The following is a 27,589-nucleotide window of genomic DNA, read 5'->3' as shown; positions in this document are numbered from 1 at the left end:
TTCACCACCGGCGCACCGTGGCTGCAGTGTGTACCATCCACAGGATGCACTGCAGCAACTTGCCAAGGCTTCTTCGACAGCACCTCCCAAACCCGCGACCTCTACCACCTAGAAGGACAAGGTCAGCAGGCACATGGGAACAACAACACCTGCACGTTCCCCTCCAAGTCACACACCATCCCGACTTGAAAATATATCGCCGTTCCTTCATCATTGCTGGGTCAAAATCCCGGAACTCCCTACCTAACAGCACTGTGGGAGAACCTTCACCACACGAAGGCGGCTCACCACCACCTTCTCAAGGGCAATTAGGGATGGGTAATAAATGCTGGCCTCGCCAGTGACGTCCACATCCCATGAACGAAAACAAAAAAATTTGATTTCAATGGACAGAAAATCATGGGCAGCGTGCTCTTGGTGAATGAGGTGCCCTACTGCCAGTGCTTACTCAAAAATAGGCTAATTAGATCTCAGGTTTAAAACTGTTAAAAAGACATATTGAGTACTACGTTAGATCTCCTATGGCATTGTTCATGGGTAGTTTGAGACTTGAAACGTGGCTTCTGATGTTTACTACAGTCCTGTAGTAGCCCAAGCACGACAGTGATTTGCCAATCACTGTAATACAGCAAAGTTACTGAAGCATTATTGACGCAATGTAAAAATCTAATATATTACTCTTACAGAAAGATACAAGACCTCATAGATATATTTGTAATACTAACCAGCAATAAAACTTGCTTACGGAACAACTAACTTTGTTCTTCTCCGAAACTACTTCTTGTTGATTATTTTTCATGTTTTTTGCTTCATGTCCCACAGTGGATTTGCAACATTTACTTAAGATCCAAATACTTAATTTTTTTAAATCTACCCTCCTAACCCCCCAAGATCTTTTGCCTATTTCTCAGTTTTAGCTGGCCATGATCCAAGTCTATTGGACCTGACTGCAGCTATAACATCTCAACTCAGTATCAAATGCCTCATAAAGATCACCTTCAGCCTTACTGCCTGTCACCATCAGTGACACAAAATAATCTTCATCCTAATAATACCATTAGCTCAGAATTTTTATTCAAATACCTAAACTGCATACATGCTGATAAAGTGAAACCTTTCTTATTTTTAATGTTTTTTTCTTAATTTGCACCTTACAGTTGTTATTTGTAAATTTTCCCCATGGTTGCCTTGTTGATTGTTGACACACACACACACACCCCCACACACTACATACAGGATTTGTCAACAGGAACTGTAATTCCCTTGCATCCAAGGCCCAGGTGAGGTTTCTTGATCTGGGAATAAAACACAATTCAAGCTCCAGGCCTCAGAGAGATTGGCATAGCTGTGAATGGGAAACTTCTTGCAGCATTTATAACATTAAATGACTAATTTTATGGGTAAGTTTACTGATTTTTTTCTTCAAAATTGTGTATTTATTCATGTTAACATCTATGTTATGTTACAAATATTTCTTTTAGCTGCATGTACTGACTTAAGGGTGAAAGGAAAAATAGCAACCGAAAGCAGTTTGATAACATTGCTTCAGTGACGTTTGCCAGTTGCTGATTCCTGGTCAGCAGCTTTTAAAAGAAATTGAAAATTTTCATTAGTTGTTTTGTATACATTGCTGGTTGCGATTAGTAGCTTTTTTCCACTTCTTTATAGTTTCATGATTGATAGCTTTTGCTACTTGTCTATATGTGAGCAAATGAGTATGGTTAACTTAACAGATAGTGATTACTTGAGGCAATGGAACACAATGTGATAAACACTTTGCAGGGTAAAAATTGTGGTCAGCTGAAACTGTTCTTGCAGTGGGAACTGGGCAAGCAAGAACTGGAAAATAGTGAGTTCCAAAATACGCCAGCTCCCTGCGTGCAACATTACACAACTGGTTTCCAGTTTCTCAACCCACAAAGTGTGCCAATGCTTCATTAGTGATTGATAATCCATGCAAAAGCCTCAGCTTTCCTATTTTTCCTGTAGAGTTCCAAGCCAGTGCCCATTTAAAGTGGCTATTAAAGGCCAGTCACGTTCATTCCGTTTGGCAAGGAGTTCTTTAAGGTACGGCGCCATATTTTTAAACTTGCATTTTATTGCCAGATATCTTCCAAAGCACACAAGATCTCATACAAAATGATTAGGGAGAGAAAAGATGGCATGTCAGGGAGATCAACTGACACCTGCGACACCATTACGCCAGAATCATATCTGCAGGCCCAGGCATAGCTACCAGTCAACAACTGAGGGCAACTTCCTCCAACAAATAATGGCAGACTATGTAGTCCAGTTACCAACAAAAACAAGTCATCATTAATCTGCTTTTGGCTTTGCAGCTAGTATTTGCCTGAGCCTGTCAATCTGCTACAGTGCCTCAATTCTTAAGTACTGCATTTTCTAGGAGTTTTAAATACATTGGAGAAAATGTCACTATATAAAGACTTATATTACTGAAGAAAAGTATTTTAATGTTCTAAAAAGAATAAAATTGTTTGTTAGATTTTGTTTGACAAAAACTAACTGCTATGAACATGAAATGTTCTTCTGAGAAATGTCACATGGTATACAGCTGGCTAGACATTAGCTGTCGATTGACAGTTGCAGGATAACTTTGGCGCCCCCTGGCGACGGCTCGGGGCATGTCTCGAGTTGGTGCTCGATTGCTTGTGTCTCGGTTGACGGCGCTTGTTTTTGGTAACCAGGAGACGAGCAGCCCGCGGCTCCGACCGCTCTCAATCCGTGCCCAGTGGAGCGGGGGATGGCGGAGCAGGACTCGCCGACTTTGGTAAGGGAGTGAGGGGCTCGGCTTCGGCCGCTCCCGTGTTTTTGTGAGAACCGCTGTCGGTAAGTGGATGCGGCCGGTGGCCCGGCCCCTGAAGATGATCAGGTTCAGATCATGGACAGACCGGCGGGACAGTCCCAGACCGGGACTCGGGAGCAAGTATAGACCCTGGGCCCGGCCCGGCCCGGCTCAGCTAGCGGGCGGGCGGGCGGCTGGGCGCCGTCTCGTTGATTTTGGTCTCAGAGTTTTGATTGACTGGTTTCCCCGACACCCGCTTCGGTCTCCGAGTGCGACCCCGGCACTCGCCGCTTCATCCCCTCCGTCCACCCTACTCTGACCGGCCTGTCCCTGGCCTTTCCACTCCGCTCCAGTAAAACTCAAGGCCAGCTCGAACAACACGCTCGATCTTCATACTTGGCAATTTGCAGCCGTCTGGCCTTATTGACGTTGAACAGCTTCAGACCTTCACTGGTAATAAGTGCTGGGGGTGGGAGGAGGGAGTAGGTGGGGGTGGGAGGGGGAGGAGGGTGGTCCTTGGGATAGGGATTGCTTCAACTCGAAAAGGGTGATTTTAACCCTATCCGCTTGGCAGAATGGCAGGCATTTAAAATCGGCCGGGTGATTAACCCGCTGATGTCCCACGCCGATGCCTCTGTCTTCTATTTTAACCTGCTCTTCTGAACAGGGTCTTTTTAAATATCCAGATCGGGATCCGATGCGGACATCGGGCCTGACTGCAATTTTAACTGTGGCCTGAGCGGGGAAGCCATTGTGGCTTTCCCACCAGGTCAAGACTGTGAGAAGATGACCAGAAAAGGGCTCAAACAGCTATGTGTATTTTTTTATTGTCCTTGTGGGGCTAGGAGGGGCAGGAGTGCCACAAGGAAAGTTTAGGCTTCATCTGCCCTGAATCTCCCCTCCCATGGAACCTTCCCGGAACTCTCCTTGCTGCGAATTACCTCGTTGCTGGTAACCGCTCCTTTGGTGTAGGCCAATGGCCTCCTAGTGACTGAAATGCTGCACCTGCCTGATGGCCAGTTGCTGCTTCATGTCCGTTTCGGGCAAGCAGCTGATCGGCGACATGCAGTTGATGGCCTTGACTTAAAATCATTTGTAAACAATTTTACAACACCAAGTTATAGTCCAGCAATTTTATTTTAAATTCACAAGCTTTCGGAGATTTCCTCCTTCCTCAGGCAAATGTTTCAAGAGCTCCTTGAAGCCTACACATTTATACATATAGAACAATACATGGTGTTTACAGACTGCCCCTGCAACTGCCCGTTGCCAAGGCAATCACCGTGTTCAGACAGAGAGGTGTCACCTGCAGAACCCCCGAATACACATTCTCTGTTTTTTTTCCCTGTTTGTTTTTTTGTTGAATGTGTATTCGGGGGTTCTGCAGGTGACACCTCTCTGTCTGAACACGGTGATTGCCTTGGCAACGGGCAGTTGCAGGGGCAGTCTGTAAACACCATGTATTGTTCTATATGTATAAATGCGTAGGCTTCAAGGAGCTCTTGAAACATTTGCCTGAGGAAGGAGGAAATCTCCGAAAGCTTGTGAATTTAAAATAAAATTGCTGGACTATAACTTGGTGTTGTAAAATTGTTTACAATTGTCAACCCCAGTCCATCACCGGCATCTCCACATCATAAAATCATTTGGGCCTCATGCTCGCCTCACCCTCCACCCGGCTGAGTCCTGATCCCCGTTAATATTAAGGATTAGGATTGAGACTGTGCAGCTCCTTCTGCCACTTTCTCCCCTGTTCCTGCTCCTGACCATACCAGCTCCCTTCACCCTATTTCCAATTCGTTTTCAGTTTATAGTATATCCCATTTCCCCCGTTGCGCTCTCCAAGCTCATCTTTTCCATGACACTCACTTCCAACTCCCTTGACCCCCCCCCCCCCCCCCCCGCAATTGCTAACCTCTCAATTACCTTTCCTGGCTCCAATATTTGCTGATGTTGATAATTGTCTTCGCTCAGATACTTCTCTTTTTCAATACCAATGATATCAACCTGTTCCTCAAAAATCATGCCTTTGATCCATCTGTCCTCTCCAAGTACAGCCCTCTATCCTTTCTTTCCTCGTTAGCCCTCCTTTTCTTGCTAAGGAAATGCCTGACCATCATTTGGCACTTCCCCCCCCCCCCCTCATGTTAAATGTTAGATTCAAAACTTGTATGATGAATTGTAGCTGTTAACCAAGGTCCCGTCTCTCTCAGTACAGATTGTTAGATGGTACGGCATGCCAGTGCGTTGCTGTGAATGGGGTCAAAAATCTGGAAATAAGTAGCTCTGCGGTACAGTGGCTGGGTGTTGTGTCATGCTATTAGCGGGGGGTATTCTGATTAGTACCAGTATTTTCCTAAATCATGAATCTCTGATATCATCCAGAGGTATACATGGAGGGGTTTTTCATCAAGGGATGAGAACTGATTGGAGTTAGTGTCCATTTGTGTTGCTTATATGCATTTCTTAGTATCCTGTTGCAGAACATTGTTAGTGGGATCCGGGATTGGGGCACTATCTGTCCTCTTGGTGTGAGGTCATGAGGTTGTGAAAGGCAATCGAACGGAAGAAAAATGTCACACAAAAAGAAGGGCGAGTGGAGGAGGAGCTAATACTTTAGAGAAGACTATATACTAAAAGCAGGCTTCATTGTATTTACTTCAATCTTTTTATTTTGCAGGCTCTAATAAACTATTACTGCCAAAAAAAATACTTCAATCATATCCAGATTGCAGCAGATGAGGGTCTCAAAAAGTATGGGAATGATGCTGTGTTCCTATTTTTCCATGCTTATGGGATCCTTATGGAAGGTAATTAAGTGCAATGAAAATGCTTAATGTACTTCAGACTTTCATAACATTTAAAAACCAACTAGTAACCAGACTTACTTTATAATTCCAAATTTTGTCGTTATTTTGCACAAGTAGATCGCATTCAAGAAGCTATCCGTGAACTTGAGGCTGTTAGGGAGAAGCAGGATGTATCGCTGTGCTCTATAATGGCTCTAATTTATGCTCATAAAAAAAGTTTAGCTCCAGGTGAGTACACATAGCATACACTACTTGGCAAGGAAAGAATTGCACCATTTGTTCTACAGTAAAAACTGCATAAAGGATGAAGTAGGACTCAGTTACCAATATGTTTGATTAATTTAGTCTAGATGAGATTGATAACAATACAAATGCAACAGTTTGTTTCAAGATAATGTACAGCTTCTACATGTCTCCTACATGATTTCTAATTGTTTGGTTTCCTTAAGTACGTTTGAAACTCTGGAGTCTGTCTGCTGTGCCTGTGTTTTCACCTTGGTTTCATGACAAATATAGGACTACCACATCCAATTATTGTAAAGAAAGATTAAACTGAATTTTTATATTTTTATCTTTTTCCATTGTATAATGCAAAATAAAGTCAGTCTGGGAATTCTGCTAAACCACTGAATGATCCCTGCTGTATCCATTGCACTGAAACTGATGGCCACTATGTTGCTTCATCAAGATAAAACCAAAAATATCTCTCTTCTGTGCGAGGCTCCCTCATCTAAGATAAATCAGGAGAAAATATTTCACTCTGGATAATAACTATTGTTTCATTGAAAATGTATCTGTAACAGCACTAAACCATACGGAACAGAAGGTTGTGGATTTAATTCCTGGTGTGTGGTGAGTCAGCTGGGGCAGCAGTTGGGGAGCAATAATTGGGCAGGTAGGTCTCTGCATTTGGCATTGCGTTAGAGGATTTTAAAAAAAGGTTTATGGAAATTGATGCAATATGGTCCCATGATTAATTATCATTGTTTTGCATTGCAGCTCTTGATTTGCCGAGCGCATGCTTAAAAGAGAGGCCAGAGAGCATACAAACTGTTCATTGGAGAGCTCCATCACTTAATTTTAGGTTGCTTTATTTGTGAAACTTGTATTCTGACCGATGTTTTTGACATGGCAAACTGAACTTCGTGTAATATAGTAGTGCATTTTTTCTTGCTGCTTACTGCTGTTTTCCTTCAATTCAGCACTCCTTTAGTGCACATCTCCCACTGCAGCATTCTTGCTGCCACCATTTGCCCCCCTCCCCTTCCCAAACTCTGCATGGGCCTGCAAATGGCTGTCCTGGATTTAGAGGAGGAAAAGGTGGCCAAGACTAAAATGCCCAGTCACTTGTTCTTGTAGTTATTGTCCTGGCTTTTTTCTCTCTCCATCTTGCCGTACCAATTTTCTGTTCTTCCTCCTTGCACCCTCACCCCACCCCTAGGCCATTGATTGCTTGGATTTCATGGGTGCCAAGCACCTGGAGCTACTCTGTCTAAATGGCCATTATTCATGTCAAAGCCTTTAGTAAACCTTGAAGCTGCATGTAGGCATCACAGCTAAGCCCTATAATAATCAGAAATGGGACTCCTAGCTGGACTCTCCCCTCCCTAACACAGATGCTGTAGCCAATTGCAGTCTCCCTACTACTGCTGGTGCAGCTGAGATCAGCTATCTCAGCACAGACTGGGGATTAAACCTGCAACCTTCCTGCAATGTATGATTTGGCTGCTCACTGGGTAAACAAACTTGGCATCTAAATAAAATGTTGTTTTGAGTAAGCCGGCGTTTTAGCTGCAAGATTCATACAGTATTTTCTTTAAACAAAAAGTGCCATAAAAAGTAAAATTAATTAGATCAGATAGATAAGCATTAAAAGTACTCAATTTAATTACAGAAATCCTGAAATAGATTATTTTTGCATTGTTAAAAGATCGTGATGCCATTCAAGAACTTGACAGCAAACTAAAAGAGGATCGCAAGACTGCAGGACAGATGGCGTTGTATTTTGCGGGCCTCTTCCTTTGGCATATTGGACGTCATGACAAAGCTCGGGAATACGTTGATAGAATGATTAAGGTTTCTAATGGAGCAAGAAAGGTTAGTATACTTTCCATAGATAATATGAAGCTCATTGTATGAGGATGTTGATAACGTCACTAAAGGCAGAGTTTACACAAATGGATGTCCCATACTGCCACTAACTAGCAATTTTAAAGCATATATAAAATGCTAACAAAGAATGACTGAGACACACCAGTGAATGTGAAGATATCTGTTTTTGAAACATTTAGGATTTATGGCAATTCAGTGGAATACAATTACCCTTTCAGTTGTGTATAATATGTCTCATGATGTGAAATTGTCCTTGTAAAGTTAGCGTTATCAAAATGAAAATTAAGTATATTGTAGCATATTGTTCTCAAATGAGATGAATTCCATACACTGGCCACAATTTACTTGATAACTATTATAGCTTTTTGTAACAAGCAAGTGCTTCATATGTTTTAAAACTGCTTGTTGGAGGCAGTATGAGACAACCATTTGTGTAAACTCTACCTATAATGAATTTGCTCACAATTTTAGTTTCTATTCATTATGCTAAAATTCATAAAGTAGAAAGAGGAAATGCTGGAAATGCACTGCATGTTAGTCAGTATTTTGAGATTTTATTTCAGATTTCCAGCATTTGCAGATTTTTTTGCACATTAGAATTCATTATGATTTATTTTAGAGTTCTCTGTGTGCATATTGCAAAGAAAAACATACGTCATCTAATTTTTAAATTTCATTTTTATTATTCTTTGTAATTGGATTGCAGAGAAGCTTAAGTGGTACCAAATGATTTGCAGTATGTCATATTCGTGTTAGAGTTTTCGTCATTCACGGCAGCAGAATTTTTAGCTCTTGGTAACAAGGAGCCTGATTTTGCTGTGAGCGGCGCTGTTAGACTTGCACTGGTCCGTAGAGGCACTATGAGCTTTTGCACACCATGTTCCTGTGAATTAGAGATCCAAAAAGCACGGCACCCTCTACAGGGCATCTGGGATCTGTGTGAACAGGGCAAGCAACTGTGTATTTCCTTAACCAATCAGATTGAAGCATCGTTAATGAGCCGTGCAGACTGAAGCAGGAAGCATTAGAATAGTGAATTCAATGTCAAATCAGGTACAGAAAGCAAAATAAAGAGAGGGAAAGAAAGATTGGATTAAGAGACAGAGTTAAAGGAGACAAAGGAAAAAGTAAGAACATTTTGTTAAAAATAAATTTCAAATGTCCAACAATAATTAAAAGCTGAAGGAATGAGATGCCCCACTTGTAAAAGTTAATTTTCAGAGCCAGAGAGCTTGTTTGGCAGTAATTAAGACCTAACTAGCTGATAAAATGGTATTTAGACTTGAAATGACTTGACAACATTTGTAGAGGAGTTTTGTCTGTATCTGCGACATCAGTACAGGAACTTCACGCCTTTCAATACATTCGAAAGGGGAGCCAGCCAGTGAGATGTTGTTTCGCGCAGCTTTTGGAGGAGCAGGGCATCTGATACAGCAGCTTCTGGATATCCACGTTTAACTGCGCGTGTGCGGTCGCCAGAAGTTGCTGTCCCATTTGCACGTGAGTAACGGTGAGCCTAACCTATCAGCCTAACCATTATTTTCACAGCAAAAGCCGGCCCACAGTTTAAGTTTAAAAAATTCAGAAGCATTTTGAAGTATTTACTCAGTGTTTGTTTAAATTAAAATCAGTGCTCCAGATGAACACATGTTTGATCCAAGCATAGAATTTCAGTGCAGGGTACACCAAATTACTTCCCTTCTAAAGAACAAAATTCTTTATCCAAGCATAAAATGTTTTCCAATTATCTGGCCTGTAATACTTAACAGACTGAATAGAATCAATCTGCTGCCAAATGCCATCTAGAGTCACTAATGCATTTTATATATGTAATCAATTCTGTGTGATTGTCCAGTGCTTTCTATTTCTATTTAGATTTCATTGCTGAATGAATGATTAAATGGGCTGCAGTGCAAAATGTGTAAGTGGTTATTTTTGTCCCCACTTTATAAAAACCACAAACCCAGTATGAACTGTGCTTATCAGGATTCAACTGGACAGGGCCATTCTACAATAGAAATTGTCTGATAATTTGCTTTAGGTTTTTTTTCTCTGTGGTGTTAACCACGGTTTTTCTTTTAAAGAAACTAGTAGATATCATGGTGTGTTGGTCACAGTGATTCAGAAGATATGATGGAGGGCCCAGCTTATTATCTATCTCTAACTGAAATAGTTGCTTTATACAAACCAAACAGTAACCAATTACTGCAACTTTATTAACCCTTTGAACACTGTGCTTAACAATAATTATTCAGCCTCGAACTGATTTGAGTGCAGCTGAAGGTACCAAAATGTTTACATTCCAATCAAAAGGGAGACTACACTGATGCCTGAGAACTTATACTTTGTTTTCCAAATTTAATTAGAATGTGTAATGACTTAATATACAGCACATTCATCCGTGTGATAATTAGTGTAATGTCATTCCAGGGCCTGATTTTGAAAGGATGGATCGAACTAACCAGTGGGAGAGACGCATATGCTAAAAAGGCCATTAAATATTTCGATGAAGGAATCCAAGATGGAAATGATATATTTGCTATGATGGGGAAAGTGAGTTTAAAATTGGAAATAAAAAGGGTGAAACTGGTTTTCGGCACTAGCACAGAATGGGCAATCACTAATTGGCAGCCCGTTTTGCACCCCGCCCGATTTTCCTTTGTATTGACTTCAATGGAAAAGAAAATTGGCAGGTATAAAAGGTCTGCCAATTTGGCAATGCCTGTTTTGCGTTATTGCTGAAGACCAATTTCACATCCAAATTGTTTTAAAAGCAACTGTTTCATGAATTTGTTCAGTAAACACTGTCCATTGTTTCTGGTAATGAACAATTCACTATAGAAGATAATGGAACAGTTGACTTGAATTCCGAGTTCTGCAAACAGTAGCTGTTCTCTGAACCTGACCCAGGTCCTCCACCTCTCCCTCCTCCCCACCTTAACAAAGGAAAAACGTCATGTGAGTTTCTTTTAAAATTTGTTTTTCTTTCTCTTTCATGTGCTCTCTTTCTCTTAGGCACTTTTTTTTTCTTGAATACTGCAGCATATTTTCCCGTTGCATATACTTCTACATGATTTATTTTGGTTGTAACACTCTTTCAAAGCACAAAGTCTCACTGCCATACACAGGAGTAGATTTTCCTTCCACTTAAATTAATGGAAACAAAGTTGACTCATAACTAAGGTCAGAGCATGTGGAATCAGGGGACAAGTAGCTGACCACTAAACAGCAAGCTGGCTACTAAACAGAAACCAGAGAGTAGGGGTTAAAGGTAGTTAATCAGACTGGCAAAAGGTGGGAAGTGGTCTTCTAGAAGGATTGGTACTGGGACCGCTGTTGTTCACAATTTACATCAATGATTTGGACTCGGGAATCCAAAGTAAAATTTCAAAATTTGTGGATGACACCAAATTGGGGGGGCGTAGTTAATACAGAGGAGGACTGTGACAAAGTACAGGAAGACATTAATAAACTTGCAGAATGAGAATGTAATTGGTGAGGTATTACATTTTGGTAGGAAGAATAAGGGGGACACATAATGCTTGGAAAATAGAGACTAAATGGGGTGGAGGAGCAGAGGGATCGGCGGGTACAGATAAACAAATCACTAGAAGTAGCGACGCAGGTTAATAAGGCCATAACAAAAGCAAACAAAGCACTGGGGTTCATTTCCAGAGGGATAGAATTGAAAAGTGGAGAAGTTACGTAAAACTTGTATAGAACCTCGCTTAGACCACACTTGGAGTACTGTGAACAGTTCTGGTCTCCATATTATGGAAGGATATAGAGGCATTGGAGAGGGTGCAAAAAAGATTCACAAGGATGACACCAGAACTGTGAGGCTATCCTTATCTGGAAAGGCTGCACAGGCTGGAACTCTTTTCTTGAGAAGAGAGAAGGCTCAGGAGTGACCTAACAGAGGTCTTTAAGATAATAGGGTTTGATAAGGTAGATGTAGAGAAAATGCTTCCCACTTGTGGAGGAGTCCAAAACTAGAGGTCATAAATATAAAATAGTCACTAATAAATCCAATAGGAAATTCAGGAGAAACCTCATTACCGCAAGAGTAGTAAGAATGTGGAACGTGCTACCTCAAGGAGTTGTTGAGGGAAATCGCGTAGATGCATTTAAGGGGAAGCTAGATAAGCACATTAGGGAGAAAGGAATAGAAGGGTTTCCTGATTGGGTTTGATGAAGTAAGGAGGGAGGTGGCTCGTTTGGAGCATAAACGCTGGCATGGACCAGTTGGGCCGAATGGCTTGTTTCTCTGCTGTAGTTTCGATGTAACTGTAACACTTAAATTGTGTTCCTGTCTTTGTTTGATATAACATAATTTTGTTTAGTGTTTAACTGATTCTCAAAAATTAGTTTGGTTGTCAATTTAGCTGAAAATCATCATAGATTTCCCTATTCTTTCATAATTTTGCCTCTAGAGTTTTTCAGAATATGTTACAATTTAAATAACTAAGTTTTGATGCTACTTTTAAGCAGTTTGGATTACAAGGTGAAATGTTTCCTGTGTGCCAGGTGTAACGAAATCATAAACCTATCCTTTATAAACGCATTTACAATTTCACTACACCTAGTGCATAGAGGAAATTTTCAGCCAATATTATAACATAGGATTGGATGAAGAAAGCTCTTCAGTCCAGTTGAACTTATCCTCTGAAAATTATAACACAATTAAGATATGTAGATATTGTATCTGCCCAAGTTTCAGTTTTAGCTCCAGAACATTCATTCATTCTTAATTATAGGCACAGTATCTTGAGATGCGTCAGAACTACTCAGGAGCTTTGGAAATGGTAAACCAGATAATAGTTCATTTTCCTGGCTTCGTGCCTGCTTTTGTAAAGAAGATAGAGCTCCAACTTGCCCTGCAGGATTGGGAACAGACAATTGAGACAGTATACAGGTAAAGAAACCACCTTAATATGAAAGCAACCGTATTACGTATTAACAGTGAGTGGATGATTAGGGCTGTTACAATAGGCCAGAATGTAGTTTTGGACCTGCATATTACATAGCTTGTTTACAAACAAAAGTGAAATCTCAGGCTGCACTTATGTCACAGCTACTAGTCTCAGATCAGTATGTGTGGAGTGTGATCACAGAAGTTCTATGCATGCATTCAGTGCAGATTTTTAAAGTTGCATGAGTATTGCTGTTTCCTAACCGTAAAAACATGAAAATGTAAGTTTACAAAATGCCCAAGAAGACCAAGGGATGTGGATTCACACAGGGATAGTTATAATCCACCTGATTGAAGCTCATATGGGTATGAAACGGCTTTCTGGAAAGGCGGCTCTGAAGAAGTAACCTACTTGACCTCGTCCTCATTAATCTACCTGTTGCTAATATGCCTGTCCATGAAACAATTGGAAGCTGTGTGGCACTACTGCTGTCCTAAGTGGGACAGACTAAGGACATATCTAGCAGCCCAGCATCTATGAGGCACATCAGGCCATCGCAGCAACATTGTATACTACCACAATCTGTAACCTTACGGCCCAGCCCATCATTCCCTACAGCACCGGGCTACCTGCATGCAAAATACAAAAGGCAGCAAACTATAGACAGAGCCAAGCCAGTCAACAGACCAAACCTCTAGCCCTACCACGTCGAGTTGAGAATGGTGGTTGATGTACGAATTAAGAGCAGGAGTAGGCCATTCGGCCCCTTGAGCCTGCTCTGCTATTTGATAAGATCATGGCTGATATGATTGTGACCTCAACCCTACTTTCCCATCTACCTACTATAACCTTTGACTCCCTTGTTAATCAGGAATCTATCTAACTCAGCCGTAAAAATATTCAATGACCCTGCCTCCACCGTTCTGGGGGGAAGGGAGTTCCACAGACTCACGGCCCTCTGAGAGAAAAAAATTCTCGTCATCTCCGTCTTAAATGGGAGACCCCTTATTTTAAAACTGTGGCCCCTAGTTCTAGTCTCTCCTACAAGGGGAAACATCCTCTCAGCGTCTACCCCTTCAAGCCCCCTCAGGATCTTACATAATTCAATAAGATCACCTCTCATTCTTCTAAACTCCAGTGTATACAGGCCCAACTTGTCCAATCTTTCCTCATAAGATAACCCCCTCATCCCAGGAATCAGTCGAGTGAATCTTCTTTGAACCGCCTCTAAAGCAATTATGTCCTTTCTTAAATAAGGAGACCAAAACTGCACACAGTATTCTAGATATGGTCTCACCAATGCCCTGTACAACTGTAGCAAAACAACCCTACTTTTATATTCCATTCCTCTTGCAATAAATGACAACGTTCCATTTGCCTTCCTAATCATTTGTTGTACCTGCATACTAACATTTTATAGGCAACTAACAGGAGAAAGAAACCTCATGAACTTTCTATCCTTAATTGTGGCAGAGCTCAACACATGAGTGTAAGAGTGTTTTCAAACATCATTGGCTCAAAAATGTAGTGGGAAATCTCACTCAGCCATCTCCCAGGATCCCCACTGTCATAAATACCAGAGTCTAGTCAATTTGGTTTATGTCACATGACATTAAGAAATGGCTGCGTGCAGTGGTCACAGCTTGGCCTTGACAACATCCTGGCTGTAGTGCTGAAGACCTGTGCATTGCAACTAGCAGCCTTCCTAGCCAAGCTATTACAGTGCAGCTGTGATACTGGGATCTGCGTGACAATGTGGAAAATTGCTCAGCTATGTCCTATCCATAAATGGCAGGACAAGTCTAACCTGGCCAATTACTGCCCCATTAGCCTCATTCCAACAATCAGAGAAGTGATGGAAAATGTCACCAACAGTGCCATCAACCAACATTTAATCCTTAGTATCCTGTTTGCTGACACCAGAACCTTTCAGCTCCAGACCTCGTCATAGCCTTGATTCAGACATAGACGCAAGAGCTGAGTGCCCGAGGAGAGGTGAGAGTAGCTGCCTTCAATGATAAGGCAGCATTTGATTGAGTATAGCATCAAGGAGCCCTAGCAAAACTGAAATCAATGGGAGTCTAAGGGAAAACCCTCCAGTGGTTGAAATCATACCTGAAACAAAGGAAGATGCTTATGGTTATTGGAGGCCAATCATTGCAGAATTAGGATATCACTGCGAGTTGCTTAAGGAAGTGTTTCTTTACCCAACCGTCTTTTGCTGCTTCACCAACGACCTTCCCTCCGAAATAGGATCAGGAGTGGGGCTGTTTGCTGATGATTCTATAGTGTTCATCTCCCATCGTACAGCGTACCCACAACCCGAGAACAAAAATATAACAAAATGAATTGGAAAGCATAATATGGTGGTAGGAAATTTTATTGCCCCCTCGTGCACTTCGTTTTCAGTGATAGAAGCGGAAATGCATATCGTGAATATGATTACCATACTATTTAAGTTATTTCTGCTATATTCACACTTTTGCTGCTACAAGAAAATAGAAATTGGTTTGTGGTGACAACATTATACATTTTGTGATGTATAGCATCAAATAATGCAATTCCTTAAATGCTAAAACAAATTTCAAGCAAATTCTCTGAGCAAAGTTTAGTACAATAAGAGTTTTTCAATAAATATTCATTTAATCTATCTGGTACAATTTAGAGATTAAGAATCCATTCATATGACTAATTTAGCACTGTAACTTAAAATTTATTCTAAAATCTATCACAGACTCATGCAGAAAGACGGTCATAATTCTGAAGCACTAATGATGCTGGCTCTGCATTCATTATGCAGAGAGGGAAATATTAAGGAGGTAAGAAAAAAGTTATAATAATGAAGCACTAGTTAATAAGTGTTCAATTATTTGTCTTGGCATCACTGATTAGTTTTACCCCCTGGTCAGTAGTGTAACTTGGTAAGCTTTTCTTAAATCTATTCATGTTCATCACTTGTGGCAACATTCAAAGTCAATGGTTTCAGATTCCTGCCTCCTTCAACAAAAACTTTCATGATATTAAGATTTAAATTAAACCCATTCTGTGCCATATAAAGTTATGTGCCATTCCCTTACTGAATTAGAATCTAAACCTGTGGCAATTTGTGAATGAAATGCATTTAAAGAGATCATTTTTGGATCTCTAAGTGGGGGATGTACTAGATCCTCTGTCATGAGTAAGAATGATGGGGTTATCCAAAATGAAAATTTATATCAGTTTTAAGATCATAAGTCCATAATATCTGTATTAAGGGCCTATGTTAGGTCAGAATTTAAATGTGTGCTATTACCAATTTTTTGTGTGTGAGGAGAGCAAAGGTAATTGAAACGTTTACCAAATCTATTCAAGTTTTACAATAGTACATAAGTAAAGATTTTTAAAGTAGTACCATTCAAAGTCTGTGAACTGGAATTCATATTAGTTATTAACATCTTTTCAGGCTGGCACTAGACTTGGTGATCTGATCAGTGTACTGGACCGTTTTGAACCCCACAATCCCGATCTCTTCTATAAAATGGCACTGGCTTTCAGTAGGATGGTAAGTTTGTTGATGATATTTTAAAATAAAAATGTGCTAGATTTTTCTCCGATGGCTTAGGCAGTTTGATCCACTGAGTAACTGAGCTGTAAGAACTATGAAAGGTTCAAGTTTGATCCTGGTCTATGCTGAGTCAGCTAATTTCTGCCAAAGTGGCAGTAAGGGTGCAACACTTCACCTCAGGAGACTTGGGTTATGGAGTGGGATTTTGGGCAAGGTTCTTACTCTTGACTGATAACGAGCAAGCTCTCCTGGAAGTGTGTGTGAATATTGGGTGTGGTAAGGATCAAGCTTGGCTATAATACCAGTCATAGTTTGGTAACTTGATGACACTGTTCAAAACCAGACATGAATATTGGCCCTTTGAGGGTAGGTACTGGAGGGGACCTGCCATTGGTGGAACCATATTCCTTCAAGTATCAACGCCTTGAGGAGTTGGATAAAATTGGCTGGGGATGAGGGTTGGGGGAGTATGAGAGAAGGTTTTTCTTTTTTATAAAGAAAATGGACCTGACATTTTATGGGTTTTCAGGTTTGTTCTTAAGTTTAGCACCAGTTTATTTGGTCATAGAATCATAGAAAGTTACGGCACAGAAGGAGGCCATTCGGCCCATTGTGTCCATGCCGGCCGAAAAAGAGAGATCCAGCTTAATCCCACTTTCGAGCACTTGGTCCGTAGCCCTGTAGGTTACGGCACTTCAAGTGCACACCCAAGTACTCTTCAAATGAGTTGAGGGTTTCTGCCTCTACCACCCTTTCAGGCAGTGCGTTCCAGATCCCCACCATCCTCTGGGTGAAAAAAATTCTCCTCGGCTCCCCTCTAATCCTTCTACCAATTACTTTAAATCTATGCCCCCTGGTCACTGATCCCTCTGCTAAGGGAAATAGATCCTCCCTATCCACTCTATCTAATCCCTTCATAATTTTATATACCTCAATTAAATCTCCCCTCAGCCTCCTTTTGTTCCAAAGAGAACAACCCCAGCCTATCCAATCTTTTCTCATAGCTAAAATTCTCCAGCCCTGGCAACATCTTGGTAAATCTCCTCTGTACCCTCTCTAGTGCAATCACATCTTTCCTGTAATGTGGTGACCAGAACTGTACGCAGTAACCAATGTTGTATACAGTTTTAGCATAACCTCCCTGCTCTTATATTCTGTGCTTCAGCTAATAAAGGAAAGTGTTCCATATGCATTTTTAACCACCTTATCTACCTGTCCTGCCACCTTCAGGGATCTGTGGACATGCACTCTAGGGTCCCTTTGTTCCTCTACACCTCTCAGTATTCTCCCATTTATTAATATCTTTTTGCAATCTACAGCTTTCCTCCTCAATATCAGCCACACGGCCAAATTTTGTATTATCTGCAATCTTCTTGATCAAGCCCCCCCACATTCAAGTCCAAATCATTATATATGCCACAAAAAGCAAGGGACCCCACTGGGAACAGCCTTCCAGTCGCAAAAACATCCGTCAACCATTACCCTTTGCTTCCTGCCACTGAGCCCATTTTGGATCCAACTAGCCACTTTCCCTTGATCTAATCTTCATTCTTTAAATTAGGTATTTGCTAATTACATATCCGTTGCCTTTCCAGATTATTGACTTTTACTAAAAATGTTATGCTTATAAGTAACTCAGCTTTATACATTCTGTGTGACTGTGAAAGCTTACATTACTGATTTCTATTAGGCTACCTATAAAGATATCAAACAATATGTTATGCACGTATGCTTATTAATGTAACATCTTATTCCAAGACTACTCTAACCATGTTATTGTATGACCTTTAGAAAAATGTTACATGTGTGATGACAATAAGGTGGAGTTGCATGGTTAGAGTTTTAGTCATTAATGCTACTGTTTGAACAGTTCTATTTGTAAAGCTAATAGGACACAAATCTGGAGTTCCCGGGTGGGGCCAAAGCAGCTGAAAGATCCGCCACTAATGGGTGAAAGAAGCAAGTACAGTCAGCGAATGAAGGTGCAGGAGTGATATAAGGCTTGTGGGAGGCTTAAGAGATAGGGATGGACCCTGGCTGTGGAAAGATGGCTATGAATAATTTCAATTTAATAAGGTAGGACACAGGAAATTGGTGTAGGTCAGCTAGGACAGAGGTGATTGGCTAGCAGGATTTAGTAAGACAGGATATGGGCAGTTGAATTTTGGATAAGTTGGAAGTTATTGAGGTATAGGATGGGATGGAAGACCAGGAAGGAGGGCATTGAAATAATCAAATCCAGAGGTGACAAACATTTAGCTATGGTTTTCAGTGGCAGCGAGACTGAAATGGGACAAGCAGTGTTATTCAAGTGGAAACGGGCAATCTTTGTGACAGATGGGATGTGGGGATTAAAGCTCAGCTTAGGGTCAAACAGGAACCAAGTTCTTGCAAGGTCTGATTCAGTCTGAGTGAGTGGTCGGGGAAGGAGGAAGGAATCAGTGAAATGATGGTTTCAGTAACCTAACGTTAAGTTGGAAGAGATATGGTTCATCCATTGATGCCGGACAGACAGTCTGATAGCATGGAGGTGGTCGCTGGGGCTAGATGGCTGGTGAAGAGCTGGGTTTCATCAGCATTCATGTGACAACTGACTGTTAGCTATCCCATTAATCTTGTGTGTATTATTTGGCATCTACTGTACTGGTTAAAAACTTTGGCCTAGAAATTCCTCGGGGCAATTATGCTGGGGTTGTACCAGCTGGTGTCCTCCGCTGCTGACCCTGCTGATGTATGCGGAGTCAGAGGGAAGTTACCTCGTTTAAATTCGGGTGCCCACGCCATTACTGCAACATTGTCTGTACTCACCTGCCCTGGGAGGCTGCAAAATGCAGCCTTGAAGTCTAGGCCACGACCCTGGCTTGGACTGCAAAGCTGGGCCTCACACTACCATTAAGGTAGATATGCCTTTTCCCAATGGCCGTATCAGCCTCCAGAGATGTGCCGACCTTCTACAAGACCAAGGTCTTGGGAACTCCCAGAATATGGAGTTTCTGCCTCTTATAAGGCCCCATATAGTGTATGGGTCCTGGCCTATTTTTCAGCCCTTCTGCTGCACTCCCACCAGTGTTATGGTGGTGGTGACAGTGCACCAGAAGGGCTGAGGAAGTTCAGCCCCATTGTGTTTAAATTTGGTTACATGGTTGCTAAAGTAATATAAAAGTTTACCATACAAAGTAAGAAACATCAATACCTGAAGTATTTGAATTACGATTTGCTCATTCGTATAAATTATCACTCTTGTATGTTAACATAGTGTGGACGGAATCAGATTATCCTTCAGCAGACCTACACCTTGGTTGAAAGAGCATTCGGCATCTCTTCACATAATGCAGAGATTGCAAATGAACTTGGCTATCAGATGGTATTACAAGGGAAAATAAAAGAAGCTGTAAGATGGTACAAAACTGCAATGTCACTGGATGAAACTAGTGTCCCTGCGTTAACTGGTATGACACAACTTTTATTTGTATCCTTTGAGGAAATATTATTTCTATTGCCTGTGTGAGGTACAGTGATTGTTAGCAGCCTTGGCTTTAGGAAAGAGAAGACAGATATTGTTGGCTCCTCTGATCTAATGATGGCTATACAGCTTGCTCCTCTGTAAGGCTCTTGGAAGAGATTTCAAAATCCACTGCATTCTCAGCATTGATACTACTATTTTGCCTATCTTGGGTCCTGGCTCAAGCTTTCTAACTTTCCTGCCAATAGTTTGCAGTGAGATTATTTTAAACTGCCTACATTTGTCTTAACTTAGTTTTCTGTCTGCCAATGACCTACTGACTAACTCCACCTTCACTACCCAAACAACAACACTGCTGCTGCCTCTACCTCTGCCTTCCTGATTGAATTGTTGCTCAGTTACTACTATGGTCCTCCATCTCATTACAGTGGCCCATGCCCCATCTCATACATGGCTGTGTAACTGCCAAATTCAACATTCAGCCTCTGAAGAAACATCATAACTGCTACTACAAACAAAGCAGGAAGGGGGCAGACCATAGAAGGTTAAATGCCCAATTCTCAACGTCAACCAGCCAAGCCCTTGACCTTCAACCATCACTAGTCTTTGGCCCTTCTTCACTGGCCACCAGGACCTGGACCACTTTCTTTCTTTGACTGTCACCAGGCCCTAGTCTTTCTTCATCCACTGCTCGATCCCTGACTACTTCTAGTTCCCTAACCACTCAATCACCTACAGGTTCTGTACTCTTTCATCTGGGAGCAAGCTCTGTACCTTGTTTGTCATGGTTGATGAACTATTTCTTGGACTTAAGCCATCTGGTTTGTACCTGTAAGCCAAAGCCTCTATCCATGTCGATCTCATGTACATTTTGGCTGCTGTCCAGGACCAAAGTTCCCTCCCCCTTTCCTGTTGATCTCCTTTCAGTTCTGCTTTGCCCTCTTCTTTTATCAACATCTGGATCCTGTTTCATCATGTCCCAGTCGGTATTAACCTTACCCTGACCTCACCAGAGTCCCAGGATTGAATTTATCCTAGATGGACATGTGGCATCCCTTTGCTCTAGCCTAAATATCCATTTTTTGCCCACCATGCTTCCTGCCACTGGGTCCCAAAGCAGCACTATGCACTCCCTATTCTCTTCAAAGAGCGTCAATGAATTATAATAATTAGGATGAGACAGTTGAATCACTTTTAAGTATAGAAAAAAGTCATCTTTTTAAACTTTGGGAAGGATGCTGCTGCTATTTATTTCATATAACCCTTCCCCCATCCCCACAAATTTTACAGTTTGTAACATTAATTTGAGGAAATTTTCCTGCCATTCCATGACATCATTGGGTTATATAGCCAGTCACCACTCCACAAATTACAATCCATTTAGAATGGTATGATTTGCATCCTCACTCATGCAAAGTTCTGCGTTCCTATCGTGAAAGTTTTCAGCAAGCTGCACTGGCTCCCCATGTTGAAGGGAATTGATTTTAAAGTCCTTGTCTTCCCTTTCAGATGTCTCCATGGCTTCGGCTCACCATGCGTCAGTGATTTTCTCTGGTTACATCTCCATGTACGCCCTAAACTCCAGCACTAGTTTGCTTTTTGTTCTTCATGCTTTCAGCCCTCCAAACCTTTCTGTTTTCATCTTTCCTTCCTTCTTAGTGTGTACTGTTTTCATCTTCCCTGTAAAGTGTTTTGATACATTCTGTACTTATGGAGAGCTATAGAATGCAAATATATTGAGAAGTTTGTAGTTGATTACCCAAAAATTCTTTAGCCAATATATATTAAATGGAAAGCACTTTTTTATGAATGGGAAAATGATTTTGAGTGTCTTTTGTAACTCAAGGTATTATAAGATGCCAACTAATCGAGGGGCAACTAGATGATGCAGAGCAACAATTGGAATTTCTCAATGAAATTCAACAATCTATTGGAAAATCCGGGGTAATTACATTTTTGTTCTTCTTGCTGTTAATTTCAATTGTAGCTAACCTCTTAAATATAACCAACCTTTTTTACAAGCCTATATTCCTGCTATCCAACATGTGGCCTTCTTTTGCGTACTTGAGCATCTAGCCTCCTATAACACCTCATGCCCATGCTGATAAAATATATATATCCATATGAATGTCCAACCAATTGTTCATCTTTATTATAAGCCGTTTTTACTCAAATGTTATTGCTTGAGAACTGGAACACATTGGTTGTTTAACCCTTTGAAGATTACAGTAACATTTCAGTTGCGTCTATAAAAAGTGCAAATATTTAATTGTTAATACCATATATTAAAGTATGATTCAATGCTTATCTTTTTTTCCTTTTCAACACAACCAAGTCCTATATATAATAGTTTTGGTAGCTATTCTGTCCAAGGATGTGCTCCAACAATTTTCACTAATTAGCAAGTTTGCTTTGCTGCACAGAGGCCGGAATTATGTGTTAGAACAGTAGAAGTTGGTGCACAAATGGGCTAGGGATGGAAAAGCAAAAGGTACAAATTAGTTTAGACTATAGTAGCTGCATATTCAAGGAGCAAAGGTGATAAAGTAGGTGTGAAAATGAAAAAAAGATAGCATTTTTACGTTCTCCTAATTAAAAGGGTGAAAAATAAAATCACTTGAATTTAGTCTTTAGCATGCAGTGGACGAGTATACTCACCTGGGCAGGTTGGATTGTATAGGCTACTCCCATTTATCACATTTATCTGTCATGACCAGATCAATTTTAAGGTCTGTTGTTTTCAATCAGCTAGGAGTTCTTCAGCATATCGTATTTTTTTTGTTGGTTGCTTCCACCTCCGTAACAAAAAAGACACTAACTTTCACAAAACATTGGGGAGTCAGACTGAAGTGTGCTGTGCGCAGTCAGATCTGAGTCACCCTGGGTTGGCGGCAGCACACACACACATTAAAATCTACAAATTCAATATTACTGCACATTCGGTAACAGATGGAGCAGCTCTGCGGATCATAGGAAATTTGATCTGCCGATTTAACTGTAAATGTGGACATAGAACCAGTTGGCCAGCCAAGAGCGATATTGGCTTGACCCAATTGCCTTTGCTCAGTCAGGGTGGATGAATGACCGCAACTTGCCAGCTGGCGGCCTCCATATCTGCGTGTGCAGTTAAAACAGTGAATTCAAATTTCTCAAGCTTGTGGGAGCCACAGTGATTGATGGGACAAATCCCTGAAATCTGAATCTGTTGATTTAACTGCAAACACAGACAAAAATTCATTAGCTGGCAAGTTCTGGCTATGAGCCTGCCCCAGTTGCCTTTGCTTCAGTCAGAGTATCTCTCGATACATAAACTGTGCAATTTTATCGCAAACAGGTTCCAAACAATAATGCTTGTTACACAGTTCTGTACGCAGCTGATAGCTAGAGCAAGTAATTTAACATCCTACAACAAATCTGCAAATTTCTATATTCGCTGATGACTGCAATTTTACTGAAAAAATAACACCTTTAATGTGGTAAAACATCCAAATGCACTTCATAGTGACAAGCAAGCGTTAGGAGAGGTGACCAAAGGTACGTTCAAAGAGATTAGTTTTCAGGAGGTTTTTTAAGGTGGGGAATGAGGTTACATGTTGGAGGAATTGATGGAGATAGTTTAGATTGGGGCCAAGGTGGCTGAAGGCCCCACACCAAAGGTGGACCAGGAAGAATGGGGGTACATGAAGGAGGTCAGAGTCTGAAAATGCCCATTTCTGAACAGATCTGAGCTGTAACAAATAAAGTGCCTTACCTATAGTGTGGCTGGAATAATTACAAAAACTTTTAGTCTCCTATTTCACCAGCACATGTATTGAAATAAAAAGTGAAAGTAATTGTGAAGCTATTCATTTAATTTTGAAGAGTTGATTATAAACCAGGCAGCAGTGAATCAGATTGCAAGTTCTGCCTCAAATATAGAACCTATCCAATTGGCAACCATTTCAAAGTTGTTTAAAAATTAAACTAAGAAAATAAAGAACTTGCATTTGTAAAGTGCTTTATCATATCTCTCAGAAAAATCCCAAAGCATTTAACATACAATGAATTGTTTTGAAGTGAGTCACTGTAATGTTAATGAAATTATTGTTTAACGTTATGCTAAATAAATGTTTAAAATGCAGTCCTTCTAATGAAGAATCAGCCACTTGGTTTTTTGAGAACCAATAAAAGATACTATACTTTCAGCCTTCAAACAACTGGACATCAGCCTTACTAAACTAAATTACAGTGGATACTTACTTAAAAATGCTGACTGTTTAGGTTGGCTTCATGCCAAGTATCCCACAAATCTGATTATAATAGCAACTTTACAGAATCAATAAGATACCATAATTTGTGAAAGTGGTTCACTCTTAAAAGTCCATCTCCAGTATTTTATTAAGCTAATTTCAGATATTGAATATCTTCATAGATTGAAAAGTGTTAGCAATTCAGTGTTCACTAACTCCAGATATTGAAGGAAATGCTTATTTTTTGAGAAATAATGACATATTCAATAATAGTTTGCATTCTAACACAAACATAGCTACTGCAATGTCCTCGTGTTACTCAAATAAAAATGGCATATTCTAAACTGAGTTAAAGAGGTGGTACTGTAGCCAAAATTGTTCTTTCAGATTACTGCATAAAAAATGAAAACACTTGGTGAAAAGTTTTGACAGGAAGATGTACTTCAAACGATATATATTCCAATTATTTCTATTGCAACTACAATACACACCATTGCCTTGCAATTGTAACCTGGTGACACAAATGTCAGTGTTTGCAGTTAGGTCAACAGTTTCAAATTTCCTGCAGTCCAGGGAGTGGTGGATGCAGTGATCCCTGGGATGTGGGAAATTTGAACCATTGAATCCGCTGGTTTCACTGCAAACAGGTGCCGTACAATAATGAGCGCATCTTGACCAAGGCAAAAGCAGTCACCTCAGATTTGAGGACAATTGCAACCCCTGTATTAAGATTGGGAGGGAACAGATGGTTCCTCTGCATCTTTCAAATCAGTGTCTAAGACATTGGATAGTGTTACTCAGAAGAATCAGAAACGTTCCTGGGCACCAGGATGAAACATTAGAGAGGGGAAACAAGGCTTACAGAGAATTAGGAGGGACAAACAGCACTAGAGTAAAGAATAGTTTAGAAACAGGAGGGGTCAGTCAGGGGGCAAATGCGAGGCAATCTAAGATGAGCTTAGAGTGCATGTGCGTAAACGTACATAGCATGGTAAATAAGGTTGGTGAGCTGTGGGCTCAAGTCGCCACATGGGACAATGATATAGTGGCAATAACAGAGACCTGTCAAAGAAGGGGAGGATTGGGTACTTAATACTCCTGGTTACAAGGTATTAAGAAAAGATAGGGAAGGAAAGAAAGGAGGGGAGGTGGCAGTATTGATCAAAGAAATTGTTATAGCACTGGAAAGGGATGATGTAGTTGAGGGGTCAAAGGCAGAATCTATTTGGTTAGAATGAAGGAACGAAAGAGGAGCTAATATGCTACTGGGTGTATACTATAGGCCAGCAAATAATGGGAAGGAGATAGAGGGGCAAATTACAGAAAGATGCAAGAACTATATAGTGATAATGGGGTCTTCAATTATCCCAATATAGACTGGGACAGTCACAATGTAAAGAGTAAAGAGGGGGAGGAATTCCTGAAATGTGTTCGAGAAGTTTCTGGAACAGTGTGTTTCCAGCCCAATCAGGAAGGAAAGTGTGATGGATCTAGTTCCGGGGAATGAAGTAGGGCAGTTGGAGCATGTTTCAGCAGGGGAGCATTTCAGGCAGTGTTTAGAATAGTTATGGAAAAGTACAAGGAACAATCAAATGTGAAAATGCTTAACTGGAGGAGGGCAAATTTCAATGAGTTATAAAGGGATCTTGCCCAGGTGGATTGGAATCAAAAATTGGTAGGCAATACAGTAATTGAACAATGGGAGGCCTTCAAGGAGGAGTTGGTTCGGGTACAGAGAAGACCCATTCTTAAGAGGGGGAAGGAAGGGCATCTGAAGCTAGAGCTTCCGGGATGACTAAAGATATAGAGATTAAAATAAAACAGGAAAAGAAGGCTTATGACAAATGTAAGATTCATAATACAGTAGAGAACCAGGCTGAATACAGAGAGTACAGAGGAGATCTAAAAAAGGGAATAAGAGAGGCAAAGAGAATAGATTAGCGGCTAATATAAAAGGGAACCCAAAAGTCTCTTATAAACATATAAATAGTAAAAGGACAGTCAAAGGAAGAGTGGGACCGATTAGGGACAAAAAAGATCTTCTTGTGAAGGCAGAGGGCATGGCTGAGGTATTAAATTAATACTTTGCATGGGTCTTCACTAGAGAAGAGGATGCTGCCATTGTAGCAGTAAAGGAGGAGGTAGTGGCGATATTGGATAGAATCAAAATAGATAAATAGGAGGTACTTAAAATTTTGGCAGTACTCAAAGTAGAAAAGTCACCCGGTCCAGATGGGATGCATCCTAGGTTGCTGAAGGAAGTAAGGGTGGAAATTGCGGAGACTCTAGCCACAATCTTCCAATTTACCTTAGATATGGGGACAGTGCTGGAGGACTGGAGAATTGCAAATGTTATGTCCCTGTTCAAAAAAGGGGAGAGGGATAAACCTGATAGGCTAACTGGCCTGCAACTAACGTCGATGGTGGGGAAACTTTTAGAGACAATGGGCTCGATTTTAGGGTCAGGTTACCTGCGGGTTTCCAGCGGGGGGGCCCCGAAAATCCCGATCTCCGATCACGTGACCGGATTCGGACGAAATCCCGGCCACTTCCGGGTACCGCGCTGACGTGCGGGGCTGCGCGCGAAAGCCCCGCTGGTGGGAATCCCGCAGGCAATTAAAGCCAGCGGGGTTCCACTTGAGAGTACTTAACTTGCTCGTTGTGGTCAGTTAATGAGCTGAAGCAGCTGTCAAAAGAGGAAGTGTGGGATTTTAGGTTCAACGCAGTCAGTTTCCCACACTGGGGGAAACAGTACCCTTCAAACCAGGCGTGTTGCAGCCAGCAGCCTGTGGCAGGTGCCAAGGTGCGCTCCACGGGGGAGAGCCCTCACCCACGCAGGAGGCCACCGCGTCACATAGGGCAACCCCTGCCCTCCACCAACCCCCGCCAAGCCAGAGGACAGACACGAAACCGCAGCCCCAGTCCGAGGACCCACCCACCTACCCTGCACAACCCCTCACACCAACACCTGCCAGATGGGTGGTGCGTTGACATCGTCAGAGGACGAACAGGATGACCAGCCCCAGCAGCCTCGCAGTCCACGCCGTCCGCCTCGGAGAGGTGGGGCCCCCCAACACGGTGCTGCGGCACACCCACCTGCACAGCAGGAGGAAGGGCAACCGCAGAGAGAGATGCGTCGCAGGAGGCACTACCCTCCGCACAGGGTGTACAGAGCGAGGCTCAGCTTCATGGACCTCTCCGAGGAGCAGTGCATACGGAGGCTCAGAGTCAATCACCAGGTAGTTGCCGACATCTGCAGCCTCCTTAACGACGAGCTGCTCCCTGATGGACCAAGCAGCATCTTCTTACCTGTCGCCGTCAAAGTCACCACTGCCCTCAACTTCTTCGCATCCGGTTCCTTCCAGGGTGCCACCGGGGACATCACCGGGGTCTGTCAGTCCTCTGCACACAAGTGCATAAGGCAGGTCACCGATGGGTTGTTCCGCAGGGCCTCCCACTACATCAACTTCGCCATGGACGAGCGCAGCCAGATGGAGAGGGCGGTTGGATTCCATGCCATGGCCGGCTTCCCACGGGTGCAGGGTGTAATCGACTGCACCCACATCGCAATACGGGCACCTCCGCATGAGCCAGGGCTGTTCATCAACAGGAAGGGGTATCACTCCATGAACGCCCAGCTCATCTGTGACCACCGCCAGAGATTCCTACACGTGTGCGCCAGATACCCCGGCAGCTGCCACGATGCCTTCGTCCT

General features: G+C 41.8%; 1 protein-coding gene across 2 annotated transcripts in view; it reads left to right on the top strand.

Moving 5' to 3' along the window:
• Positions 1 to 2,682: 2,682 nt before the first annotated feature.
• Positions 2,683 to 27,589, top strand: part of ttc21b (tetratricopeptide repeat domain 21B) — a 111,721-nt gene continuing 86,814 nt past the window's right edge. The window contains exons 1-10 of one of the 2 annotated variants that reach the window (XM_067987356.1): positions 2,683 to 2,788; positions 5,484 to 5,613; positions 5,731 to 5,841; positions 7,544 to 7,710; positions 10,156 to 10,278; positions 12,483 to 12,640; positions 15,373 to 15,457; positions 16,081 to 16,179; positions 19,439 to 19,631; positions 21,492 to 21,589. In XM_067987356.1, the coding sequence (XP_067843457.1) occupies positions 2,762 to 2,788; positions 5,484 to 5,613; positions 5,731 to 5,841; positions 7,544 to 7,710; positions 10,156 to 10,278; positions 12,483 to 12,640; positions 15,373 to 15,457; positions 16,081 to 16,179; positions 19,439 to 19,631; positions 21,492 to 21,589 (1,191 nt within the window). In that variant the 5' untranslated portion in view covers positions 2,683 to 2,761. Of the gene's footprint in view, positions 2,789 to 5,483; positions 5,614 to 5,730; positions 5,842 to 7,543; positions 7,711 to 10,155; positions 10,279 to 10,587; positions 10,684 to 12,482; positions 12,641 to 15,372; positions 15,458 to 16,080; positions 16,180 to 19,438; positions 19,632 to 21,491; positions 21,590 to 27,589 lie in introns of those variants that run through there. The other variant, XM_067987357.1, reaches the window with a different exon arrangement.

The sequence above is a fragment of the Heptranchias perlo genome, chromosome 7 (genome assembly GCF_035084215.1).
Source record: "Heptranchias perlo isolate sHepPer1 chromosome 7, sHepPer1.hap1, whole genome shotgun sequence".
NCBI lineage: Eukaryota > Metazoa > Chordata > Chondrichthyes > Hexanchiformes > Hexanchidae > Heptranchias > Heptranchias perlo.
Note: the sequence above shows the minus strand (reverse complement) of the source record. Positions and strands in the feature narration are given on the sequence as shown.